This window comes from Oncorhynchus mykiss, chromosome 19 (assembly GCF_013265735.2).
Source record: "Oncorhynchus mykiss isolate Arlee chromosome 19, USDA_OmykA_1.1, whole genome shotgun sequence".
Classification (NCBI taxonomy): domain Eukaryota; kingdom Metazoa; phylum Chordata; class Actinopteri; order Salmoniformes; family Salmonidae; genus Oncorhynchus; species Oncorhynchus mykiss.
This window is the reverse complement of record NC_048583.1, coordinates 3,556,136-3,568,908: the sequence shown is the minus strand read 5'-3', so window position 1 is coordinate 3,568,908 and position 12,773 is coordinate 3,556,136. Positions and strand designations below refer to the sequence as shown.

The window sequence follows — 12,773 nt, the reverse complement described above, 5'->3', positions numbered from 1 at the left end:
AGACTAGCCATGTATCCAGATAGTTCATATCATGTTATTATACAGTGCTGCTAGCGTCACTGCAGTTTATTATGTTCAGGAGACGCAGCCCAGTCACTACATGGTGCTCTGTTACAGTATTCAGCAACACTACAGGAACACTATAGGAACATAACCCCTCCCTCTGTGAAAGACCAACCCTGTTCTATTTCAGAACCTTTGACTAGAGGTCACAAACCTCATTCACCTCACACTGGAGCCAAATCTCTGCACCCTAACGTGTGTGTGTGTGTGTGTGTGTGTGTGTGTGTGTGTGTGTGTGTGTGTGTGAGAGAGAGAGCTTGTCTAAAACTTGCTGATATGTCTGTATATATCCATCAATGTCACCCTACAGTATGTCCACGTACTTTGCGCTGATATGGGCACTTCTCTATACGTCTCTGTATGTACTCAGTGCCAGAGGGGGTTCTCTCTCACTCCCTGTCTCTCTCCTATTCATCCTTCCTCTGCTAGCTCAGCTGTGTCACTAGATAAATAAATATGTATCTTCTAGTAGGGCATGTTTATACACACTCACACACACACACACACACACCCTGACTAGTGGTATATGTATTCTGCAGATGCTGAGGAAGCCTTGATCTTAAAGGCAAAACTGATCCTAAATCAGCATTCTTATAAATATACCCCTGATCTTTGTATTGATATGATACTGATATCTTATGTTAGAATTTTCAGTGTACTGACATATTGATATTATGGACATTGATTCATACTGATACAGACGTGAATACTTCTCCCAATACCTGAAACTGATGAACCCTGTTGGTCCTTTCCTACATTTCCCAGGTATCCCCAAGCCACGTGTCACAGACAGACCCTCTGGATTGCCTGGGCCTACTGTGGTGACCTCTAACCCAAAGCCATCCGTCAACCAGGGGTTAGGTGCTGCTCGCCCTTCGGCTGCTGCCGCCGCCGTGTCCAAACTGCCCGTGAAGAACCTACCCACAAGCCTTAGCTCCTCTTCTCTGGGCAGCGCCGCCAGCGAGAGTAACGGATCTTCAGCAGCCCTCAGCAAACGTGAGACTGACTGACTGTGTGTGTGTGTGTGAGACTGTGTGAGATGTGTGTGAGACTGTGTGTGTGTGTGTGAGACTGTGTGTGTGTGTGTGAGACTGTGTGAGATGTGTGTGCGTATTGAGTTATTCTTCCTACATTGCGGCACCACAGAAGGTCTTCACACAACACACTCAGTGTGCAAGCAGTGGTTTTCATTGGTGTGGTCTTCCTGTTGCTGGTGATTCACATCCTCCTCTTGCCACTAGCTCTCTCAGACACACACACACACACACACACACACTCTCTCTCTTCTGACCTCCCGTGACAATTCCATGAGTCTCCCCTGCCATTTGACTCTGAAGAGAATGTCCATGTGAATCTGGCCCCTCATTGCAGTGGCATTCCTGCTTTCTCTATCGAGGTCAGAGTTCACATCTGCCCAGGCTCTGTGTGTGTGTGATCAGAGAGGCGGACAGGGTACTCTCCTGACCCACATATCCAGGGGGCTTTGTCTGGACGGCATCATAAACCTCTGGATTACATCTGGTCCTCCTCTCTCTATCTACTGTAGCTGCTGGAGAGGTGGAGGAGGAGGAGGGTGGTGGTTGTGTGTTGAGGACGATGGAGGTGTGAGTGGAGAAGGGTGAGGACTGACTCTTACTCACACACATTTATTTAACTCATTTCAGGGAGTAAATGTTAGTTTCCAGAAAGTCTACATGCTTATTGTACAGACCTGCTGTAGTCTGCTGTCAGGACTGATTTAATGTCCCTAGAGGTGTTAATCAGCTCCCCCACAGTGTTGGCTTGCTACACTGAACCACTCAACACTGGATAATGTATAGTTGCCGTGTCTCAGTTTATCAGGAAATCTATATTGAAATGAACACACAACATGTTGAACGTGTAGAGTTGAGTTTGAGAGTGAGGTTTTTATTACTATCTAATAGTTTCATGTGATAGCCCAGTATTCTATTGGTTTAATGTGATACGTCTGAACAATACTATCAACAGCATCACATGACCTCCCTGTGTGACTTGGTCTAAATGGGGATAGGGGGTCAATGGTTGTCTTTGTTCACTACAGTACAGCCACCACTCTGTTGAAGAGAAAGAAGAGGAGGGTGGGGAGGAGGGGAAAGGGGGATGTTCAAGAGAGATGAAGACATGGATGAGACCTGCTGTAGGAATTCCTTTAGTGACAGAACAGTAGAGAAAAAAGAAATGCCTTCCTTCCTTCTCGCTCTTCTCGCTCTCCTCTCCATCGCTCTCCTCTCTATCGCTCTCATGCACTCTCTCACTCTTCTCACACTCGCTCTCTCTCCACACTTTCACACGCTCTCTCTCTCTCTCGCTCTCACACTCACACTGCAATGACTCAGCGCCGAAGGTAGAAGACCTATGGCTACTGTTGGATGAGCAGGTTGTCATGGTGATCGGATGACGACCAAGATACTGTTGCTATGGCGATGCGCCGCCTCTGTTTACAGAGGAACTAATCACACACACACACAGTGATCACGCAAATCAATCTACCATTGTGCCTTAACCACATCAACATACTGGTTTCCCGATGCTCTAATTGTGTTGCAGACGGCTGTCTCTAATGCAGATGATGTTGTTTATGCAGCGTTTTGAGACACTTGTAATCAGTAGTCTGATGATTGTAATCATGTAGATCATTAGGACCAGAGATTATTCCCCTTTTTTGGTAGGTAATCGGCGTTATGTGCGTTTAGCTTAATGAGGGGAATTATGCCATGTAAACAGCGTTTCTTCTTTCTTACGTTTGGGCTGTGAGAGGTTCTCTATCTGCCCACACAGACTTATTCGCAACGGAGACCATTGCAGTTTTGATACAGTAGAACTATCATCTATCAGTATTGACGTATGGAACGCCGTTTGGGTCTTTCCGTGTCTAAAAAGAAACCCGTCAAATAACACGATTCTATCATAGAATGTTGTGTGTGCTGGAGTTACACGTGCGAGCCGATCATCTTTCACTATTGAACAACTCAAACTAAACCCAGTGTAGTTGAGTGAGGTTTGAATGAGTTTCAGTCTATTTCCAAGTGGTTAATAGACTATATTTGTATTAGTTAATTCTAGTATTAACTGTCATCTTCCCTGTCTTTCTCTGTCCTAGTCCCAGCTCCAGTGGTGGGGGGCTGTAAGCCAGATGAGAGGCCCAGCCAGCCTACAGCTCCAGTGGGAACCCAGGGGTCGATTAAGGCCCCCACCACTACCAGGCCACTGGGGTTCCGAACCAGAGCCCCCTCACTACCAGGGAGAAGCACTGCAACAGGTGAACACACACACACACACACACACAATACTTTCACATATCCTTGCTGTATGCTTACTTTCACTCACTAACCTTTTGATTTTGAAACCTATCCCTTTAAGTCTGATGGTCTAAGCATAGTTAGCATTTTAACAGACGTGTCTAAACATGCTCACCACCACTAGCCAGTTTCACTAATGAGTCAGTTTCCCTCTCTGTGATGTGTTTCTCTGATCAGGATCAGATGGACTAGTTTGATTTCACCCAGATGGGGATGTCTCCTCTGGTGCTTTTGATTTGCACACCACACCCTCTCCTTGACTTGAATATCTTTTAGCTAAAACATGGACAAATTTGTGTTCAAATGGGTTGTTTTCTTCTGATTAGACCCAATGTGTTGTTCCAACAGAACCACATAGATTGGAATATTACCGAACCAGGATTGTATTACCAACCAACCTCAGTCCCTGTGTGTGTCAATGATTACACAACGGGTGGGTCTAATCCTGAATGATGATTGGTTCATTTATACACTTTATCTCCACTATAATGTGTGTCAATGAATATAGTGCTCCCTTATATTGGTTAGATAGAATCTCTGTTTATTTCTGTGGTCCCTGGAAGTGCCCACAGGATATGAGTAATATTAGCTTGGGGTAGATGGAGTACAGTACATCTGCTGTAGCGACGTCATGTTGCCATGGCAGCAGTGACCACTGACAGTTAATGGATACAGTAGTCGGTATGTTAGTTGATTTTTTTTCCCTGTGGATTTCTGCTTGGTTGAAGTGTAAACATATGAGTACCAATATTTTTTATTCCATTGTATCTAGGTCAGTCTGATTTTTCTCATTGGTTTCAAATTTCTTAATTCAACTATAACTTATGAGGACACACACACTCTCTTTCTCTCACACACACACTGCAATGACTCACCGCCGAGGTAGAACACTCCATTCCCACAAATATCTATTCCTTGTGTCCCACTATATTGTAAAATACCAAACCATATAAAGGAGAGTACCTAGTCAGTTGTACAACTGAATTCCTTCAACTGAAATGTGTCTTCTGCATTTAACCCAACACCTCTGAATCAGAGAGGTGCGGGGGACTGCCATAATTGACATCCACGTCTTTCGGCCCCCGGGGAACAGCGGGTTAACTGCCTTGCTCAGGGGCAGAACAACAGATTTTTACCTTGTCAGCTCGGGGATTCAACCCAGCAACCTTTCGGTTACTGGCCCAACGCTCTAACCACTAGGCTACCTGCATATCAACAGACTAGCTGATTTGTGATTATCTAACTCTCATCTCATTTCTAAAATTATGTTTTAACATAATCGTTTTCCAACCCTGTGGCTCAAATGACCCATCATCCTCCGATTCCCATTGAGTAGGGCCCAGTTATTGATCTGGATATCCTCAATCGGATAGGATTGAATGCATATAAATAGAATTAATAGAACGGGAGTCCTCATTCAAGTCAATGATTCTTCTGTTCTATTAATTCTATTTCTATGGATTTAATCCTATCCAATAGAGGAAATCCAGATAACTTTTTGAAAAGCTGGACCCAGGTGATTATGAGGTGTTTATTTATCCACCCTCAGCTTGACCCTGTGGTAGGTGGACACAGGGGCTTGTACCCTGTGGTAGGTGGACACAGGGGCTTGTACCCTGTGGTAGGTGGACACAGGGGCTTGTACCCTGTGGTAGGTGGACACAGGGGCTTGTACCCTGTGGTAGGTGGACACAGGGGCTTGTACCCTGTGGTAGGTGGACACAGGGGCTTGTACCCTGTGGTAGGTGGACACAAGGGCTTGTACCCTGTGGTAGGTGGACACAGGGCCTTGTACCCTGTGGTAGGTGGACACAGGGACTTGTACCCTGTGGTAGGTGGACACAGGGCCTTGTACCCTGTGGTAGGTGGACACAGGGCCTTGTACCCTATGGTAGGTGGACACAGGGCCTTGTACCCTGTGGTAGGTGGACACAGGGCCTTGTACCCTGTGGTAGGTGGACACAGGGCCTTGTACTCTGTGGTAGGTGGACACAGGGCCTTGTACCCTGTGGTAGGTGGACACAGGGCCTTGTACCCTGTGGTAGGTGGACACAGGGCCTTGTACCCTGTGGTAGGTGGACACAGGGCCTTGTACCCTGTGGTAGGTGGACACAGGGCCTTGTACCCTGTGGTAGGTGGACACAGGGGCTTGTACCCTGTGGTAGGTGGACACAGGGCCTTGTACCCTGTAGTGGTAGGTGGACACAGGGCCTTGTACCCTGTAGTGGTAGGTGGACACAGGGCCTTGTACCCTGTAGTGGTAGGTGGACACAGGGCCTTGTACCCTGTAGTGGTAGGTGGACACAGGGGCTTGTACCCTGTAGTGGTAGGTGGACACAGGGGCTTGTACCCTGTAGTGGTAGGTGGACAAAGGGGCTTGTACCCTGTAGTGGTAGGTGGACAAAGGGGCTTGTACCCTGTAGTGGTAGGTGGACAAAGGGGCTTGTACCCTGTTGTGGTAGGTGGACACAGGGGCTTGTACCCTGTAGTGGTAGGTGGACACAGGGGCTTGTACCCTGTAGTGGTAGGTGGACACAGGGGCTTGTACCCTGTAGTGGTAGGTGGACACAGGTGCTTGTACCCTGTAGTGGTAGGTGGACACAGGGGCTTGTACCCTGTAGTGGTAGGTGGACACAGGGGCTTGTACCCTGTAGTAGGAGGTGGACACAGGGGCTTGTACCCTGTAGTGGTAGGTGGACACAGGGGCTTGTACCCTGTGGTGGTAGGTGGACACAGGGGCTTGTACCCTGTAGTAGGAGGTGGACACAGGGGCTAAATCTCTGCGCTCTCCTTTAAGACCCAAGCTCCATTACTACACAGATACTCCTTCATAAAACCACACTAGCCCTATAACCTGGTAGTCTCTGCTACAAGGCTGCAGGTAGGTTTAGTCTGTCTGTTGACATGATATTTCACTATTTCTCTACCACAGGGCTGAAGACTCCAGCGGTGACCAGCCAGGTAGCAGGCAAGCAGGCCCAGAACCCCCTTCAGAGGGCCGGCTCGGCCAGATTCAACCGCCCCGCAGCTGCTGCCACAGGTAAGAGTTCTGTTTGAACGTTTTGGTGTTGGGTTTGGGTTTTGTGCCTGGGTTTCGTCTGCTAGTGTTTAGTGTTTTTCTACGTAATAGTTAGGGTTGCTTAGAAGGCACTAGAACCAAGGATCTTGAAGTATATTTAAACAATAAGGCCCGAGGGGGTGTTGTATATGACCAATATACCACGGTGGAGTGCCTGGACACCGCCCTTTGCTGTGGTATATTGGCCATATATCACAAACCCCTGATGTGCCTCATTGCTGTTCTAAACGGGTTACCAACGTAATTAGAACAGTAAAAATAACTGTTTTATCATATCCGTTGTATACGGTCTTATATACAACGGCTGTCAGCCAATCAGCATTCAGGGCTCGAACCACCCAGTTTATAATTTATTATACTGTCTCTGAAAAAGAGACTTGAGGGCAATATGATTCTCACCCATACAGGTGTCATGGGTTATTGTTGAATTGTGAGCAAACCTCCACAAACCAGTGATACTTTAGCACCCACACCACAGGAGAGTGTAGGCCCCCAGTTACCATGGTAGCGCTCCAGCGTCATCACACACTGGATTTGTGTAAAACTAGACTTGGAAAATTCCCGGTCTCAACGGTTATGCTTTTCAGCCATGCATTTTCCTTAAATATCAGAAGGATCCACGACAGCTTATTTAGAAAAATTTTTGTGTCCGAATGGCCTCAATATACAGTATGAAAGTGACGAGTCATTTTCCAGGAAGTGGCCTTGAAGTTTTTTTACTTTTGTTTTAGAAGTTTTGTAAGCTTTTAAAATGGTCTTCAATGGGCAAAAATGGAGCGCAGTGTTCTTCAGTGCAAAAACTTTATTACAGGCATCTGGCAGAAGTAAATTCATCCACAAACACAGCTATTATTGTATATACAGTACCGGTCAAAAGTTTGGACACACCTACTCATTCAAGGGTTTTTCTTTATTTGTACTATTTTATACATTGTAGAATAAAAATGAAGACATCAAAACGACGAAATTACACATGGAATCTTGTAGTAACCAACATTTTTTTAAACAAATGTATTTTAGATTCTTCAAAGTAGCCTCACTATGCCTTGATGACAGCTTTGCACACTCTTGGCATTCTCTCAACCGGCTTCACCTGGAATGCTTTTGCAATAGTTTTGAAGGAGTTTCCACATGTTGAGCACTTGTTGGCTTTTCCTTCACTCTGTGGTCTAACTCATCCCTAACCATCTCAATTAGTTTGAGGTTGGATGATTATGGAGGCCAGGTCATCTGATGCAGCACTCCATCACTCTCCTTCTTGGTCAAATAGTCATTACACAGCCTGGAGGTGTGTTGGGTCATTGTCCTGTTGAAAAACAAATGATAGTCCCACTAAGTGCAAACAGATGGGATGGTGTATCGCTGCAGAATGCTGTGGTAGCCACGCTGGTTGTGTGCCTTGAATTCTAAATAAATCACAGTGTCACCAGCAAAGCACCATCACACCTCCTCCTTCATGCTTCATGGTGGGAACCACACATGCAGAGATCATCCGTTCACCTACTCTGCATCTCAGAAAGACATGGCAGTTGGAACCAAAAATCTCCCATTTGGACTCATCAGACCAAAGGACAGATTTCTACCAGTCTAATGTCCATTGCTCATGTTTCTCGGTCCAAGCAAGTCTCTTCTTATTATTGGTGTCCTTTAGTAGTGGTTTCTTTCTGGCAATTTGATCATGAAGGCCTGACTCACACAGTCTCCTCTGAACAGTTGATGTTGAGATGTGTCTGTTACTTGAACTCTGTGAAGCATTTATTTGGGCTGCAATTTCAGAGGCTGGTAACTCTAATGAACTTATCCTCTGCAGCAGAGGTAACTCTGGCTCTTCCTTTCCTGTGGCGGTCCTCATGAGAGCCAGTTTCATCATAGCGCTTGATGGTTTTTGCGACTGCACTTGAAGAAAATGTCAAAGTTCTTGACATTTTCCGCATTGACTGACCTTCATGTCTTAAAGTAATGATGGACTGTCTTTCTCTTTGCTTATCTGAGCTGTTCTTCCCATAATACGGACTTGGTCTTTTACCAAACAGGGCTGTCTTCTGTATACCACCTCTACCTTGTCACCACACAGCTGATTGGCTCAAATGGATTAAGAAGGAAAGAAATTCTACAAATTAACTTTTAACAAGGTACACCTGTTAATTGAAACGCATTCCAGGTGACTACCTCATGAAGCTGGTTGAGAGAATGCCAAGCATGTGCAAAGCTGTCAACAAGGCAAAGGGTGGCTACTTTGAAGAATCTCAAGTATAGAATATATATATTTTTGTTTAAACTCTACAGGACCGGTGTATCCCCCACGGGATGGTTAAGCTAACGTAGGCTAATGTGATTAGCATGAGTTTATAAGTTACATGAACATTTCCCAGGACAGACATATCTGATATGGGCAGAAAGCTTTAAATTCTTGTTAATCTAACTGCACTGTCCAATTTACAGTAGCTATTACAGTGAAAGAAAACCACGCTATTGTTTGAGGAGAGTTCACAATTATGAACTTAAATGTATTAATGAACCATTTGGGCAGTCTTGAACAGATATGCAAAGGTTCATTGGATCAGTCTAAAACTTTGCACATACACTGCTGCCACCTAGTGGTCAAAGTCTGAATTAAACCTGGGCTGGAATAATACATTATGGCCTTTTTCTTGCATTTCAAATATGAAAAATTCAACGCATGTTTTTTTTCTTTGTATGATCTTTTACCAGATCTAGGGCGTTGTTCTTCTACGTTCATTTCACATTTCCACAAACTTCAGAGTGTTTCCTTTCAAATGGTATCAAGAAAATGCTTGCTTCAGGTCCTGAGCTACAAGCTGTTAGATTTGGGTGTGTCATTTTAGGGGCAAATTGGGGAAAAAAAGGGATGGATCCTTAAGAGTTTTTTTTAACACTTGTTTGGTAACTACATGATTCCATATGTGTTATTTCATAGTTTTGATGTCTTCACTATTATTCTATATTGGATAAAATGGTCAAAATAAAGAAAAACCCTGGAATGAGTAGGTGTTTCCAAACTTTTGACTGGTCCTGTATATATCTTAAATGACCTAGTTTTCATGAATTTGATGATATAATCAAGCAAGCACATTCAAAAGATTAGGGGACAGGAACAGGAAGTATGACGTAGGACGATATCACTTGCACGTTGTATCAGTGCACTTCCCTTGACCAGTGTTGTCAAAAGTGTTGCAATGTTGTTACATCACAGATGGCTGACTGAATAATTCTAGATCAATATACAGTATAATCCGAAAGGGTTTCTATAACGATGAACTAACTTTTAACCTCATTTCATTTTACTGAAGTTTTAAGCAGAGGTGTGAAGTACTTTTAAATTTACAAAAACTTTAAAGTATTACTTAAGAAATGTTTTGGTACCTGTACTTTATGGTTAACATTTTTGAAAACTATTACTTTTACTTCACTACATTTCTAAAGAAAATAATGTACTTTTTACTCCATGCAGTTTCCCTGACACCCAGAAATACTTTGTTACATTTTGAATGCTTATTAGCAGGACAGGAAAATAGTCCAATTCACACACTTATCAAGAGAACATCCCTGGCCATCCCTAATACCTGATCTGGCAGATTCACTAAACACACATGCTTTGTTTGTAAATTGTGTCTGAGTGTTGGAGCCCCTGGCTATCCTTTAAAGGAAAAATAGAAAACTTTTACTTTTGATACTTAAGTACATTTGAGCAATTACATTTACATTTGATTCTTAAGTATATCTAAAACCAAATACATTTAGACTTTTACTCAAGTAGTATTTTACTGGGTGACTTTCACTTTTACTTGAGGCATTTTCTATTAAGGTATATTTACTTTTACTCAAGAATTGGATACTTTTTCCACCACTGGTTTTAAGTCACTGTGTTTAGTTCAAAGGTTTTCTATTTAAAACACATTTATGGACTTCTGTAGCCTAATTGGGGAGATAAGAGGGAGAAAATTATAAATAGAAGAATGTAAAAACGTGTTAGCGATTTGGAAAGCATTCCCATGTGTGTGTGTGGGTCATTAGGAGCGTTTGGGTTGTGCGTTCTGGCTGACTAGCTCGGAGCTCACAAGCTCGTGACAAGGGTAAACAAACACACAAAGAATGGTGTCCCGAACCCTTCCTGTCATTAAAGGGATACAGGGGACTGATGGAAATCACTTGGAGTGAAACTAGGCTAAACTGTTGCCTCTGTCACACACACACCCTGTGTGCGTGCATGGTTAAGCAGCGCTGTTGTAACCAGGCTTGTCACAGATGCCGGCCGGCCACGTCAGCAGTGCCCTGGCGTCGCTACAAATACTACTTACCTTTGACTGCATTGTTGTGGACATGTGCTCTAATGTGGCGATTCCCATCTGTTTTAACTTGCAGGTTGGCACCGTGTGGTGAGTCAGGAGGAGAATAGGGCAGTCGTTTGAGTCCAAAGTAATGTGTTGACACTAGGGCCATTCGTCCTGCGATCTGTACTGTTGGCAGTTGGCAATAATGCCACTACTAAGGACATGTGGTCCGAACGTGCTCCTATCAACAGGTCTCAGATTAGTTTTTGTTGCTCAGCTCATAAGAGTTGAGGTTAGATTTGGGTTTGCGATTGCTGATCCCAAATCAGTCTTTAAAAAAGCAGAAAGTACAGTGCTTTTAGTTAACATATTTAGGCCATCTCACAGAGGCTTTGAATTATGGATGTGTTCCTGGAGGCCTGGTCAAGCATGGGTCTGTGGTTAGTCCCCTCCCCCAGCCTGGGCTGGTCTTGATTGGGCTAGGCCTCGGCGCCTGGCTGCCTCTGCTGCGGTTGCGTCAGGAACTCCCATTGGGGGTTTGTGGGGAGCCACCAGTTGCAGACATGCTGTCACCCCCTTCGGCATACCACGCACGCGCGCACACACACACACACACACACACACACACACACACACACACACACACACACACACACACACAAAACAATGGCTTTACAGGACAGCGGTTACAATGGCTGTTGAAGCTGTCTGGCAAGATGCCTGTTTTCAGTTTTTTTTTTTTAAGACCGACTTTATTCAGTTTGTTGCCCCCTGCCTAAGTTTAGATATTGGATCAGTGCAGCGCTGCTATGGGACTATTTATACTTCAGGCCTGAGTTGTATTTGAGTTGTCTTGCCTTGTAGCTCAGGACATATTTCTCAAGTGGGGCTCTTACATGAAGTGACCACTTGGAGATTCTTCGAGTCTCATTTGTCAAACTAAAATATTGTTTTTGTTAGTTCTGTCACATTGTTGGATACAGGACCATGCATTTCAGGGGTGTCATTTTAGTGAAACTTAGGGTATGGCAAAGTGACAAGGAGCTTATTTACTGCCTTCCCTTCCGCTCCGAGGCGTCTGCATGGTCCTAAAGTCAGACTGCTCAGAGGTGGCACCACAGGTCCCAGAGTGGTGTGGTACGTAGTCGTTCCTGATCTGGTAGCCTAACCAGGTGAAACTCTGGACCTTTTACAGGTTGACGTGATTAATATGTTGTAAAAAGGATTCATATGGGACCAGAGTATTTCTAATCAGGTCACAGGGTTTTAAAACATTCCTGGAAAACTCCTGGCCTTGAGGAGGAGGAGGATAAACCCTGTCAAACTTCAACAACTTTGTACTTGTTAATATGAATTAGATTTAAAAGCAGAACTATGTTGGTTTCCTATACACCGACACAGAGAAGCAACATGATTGGACAATAAAACTCACAGGGCTGAGCTTGCTTTATGCAGGTTGCGTATAGTCTGCGCTATGCAACTGTAGGCCTAATTTACAAACCGGTCTGTGTGTCAACCGAGTGTCAACTACTGTGTTTATTGATTCATTCCACTTAATCATTTTGGATTGGAAAAGGTCTAGAGAGCCTAGTCAGACCAAAATTGAATATAAACCAAATTTGATCCCATTCACATTTCCTCACGAACAAATGGGCTATAAATACACAATGTTACCGCTTCGTCTACCCTGGCCAGAGGAACAGGGTGCATAGTAGGCTACACGACGCAGCTGTTATTGTTAGTAGCCTAGTCTACAGTTGATCAGACTGAAAAAGAGTCTGATTTCCATGCAATACAGCATGTCAGATGGCTGGTGTTTAGGCTGCTACATTTATGTAAGAGTTTTTGCTTGTGTGGGAAGTGATGGGTTATCACGCTTGCTAAATACCAGAGGAAAGTAGAGAGAGCCCCTTGAGCTTTGTGCGCTGTGCTCGGCCCGTGATTTCTGTGAATCTGATTGGTTGAGACACGCAAAGCGCTGTAGCTGAACTCCGATATGAAGGACAAAGACATTCTGTG

At 44.4% G+C, this 12,773-nt stretch overlaps 1 protein-coding gene across 3 annotated transcripts in view; it reads left to right on the top strand.

Moving 5' to 3' along the window:
- LOC118941414 (microtubule-associated tumor suppressor 1 homolog) overlaps window positions 1–12,773 on the top strand; it is a 90,456-nt gene that overhangs the window by 39,145 nt on the left and 38,538 nt on the right. For all 3 annotated transcript variants that reach the window (XM_036953975.1, XM_036953976.1, XM_036953974.1), the window contains 3 exons: window positions 829–1,059; window positions 3,185–3,343; window positions 6,316–6,423. In XM_036953975.1, coding sequence (XP_036809870.1) covers window positions 829–1,059; window positions 3,185–3,343; window positions 6,316–6,423 — 498 coding nt within the window. The remainder of the gene's footprint in view (window positions 1–828; window positions 1,060–3,184; window positions 3,344–6,315; window positions 6,424–12,773) is intronic.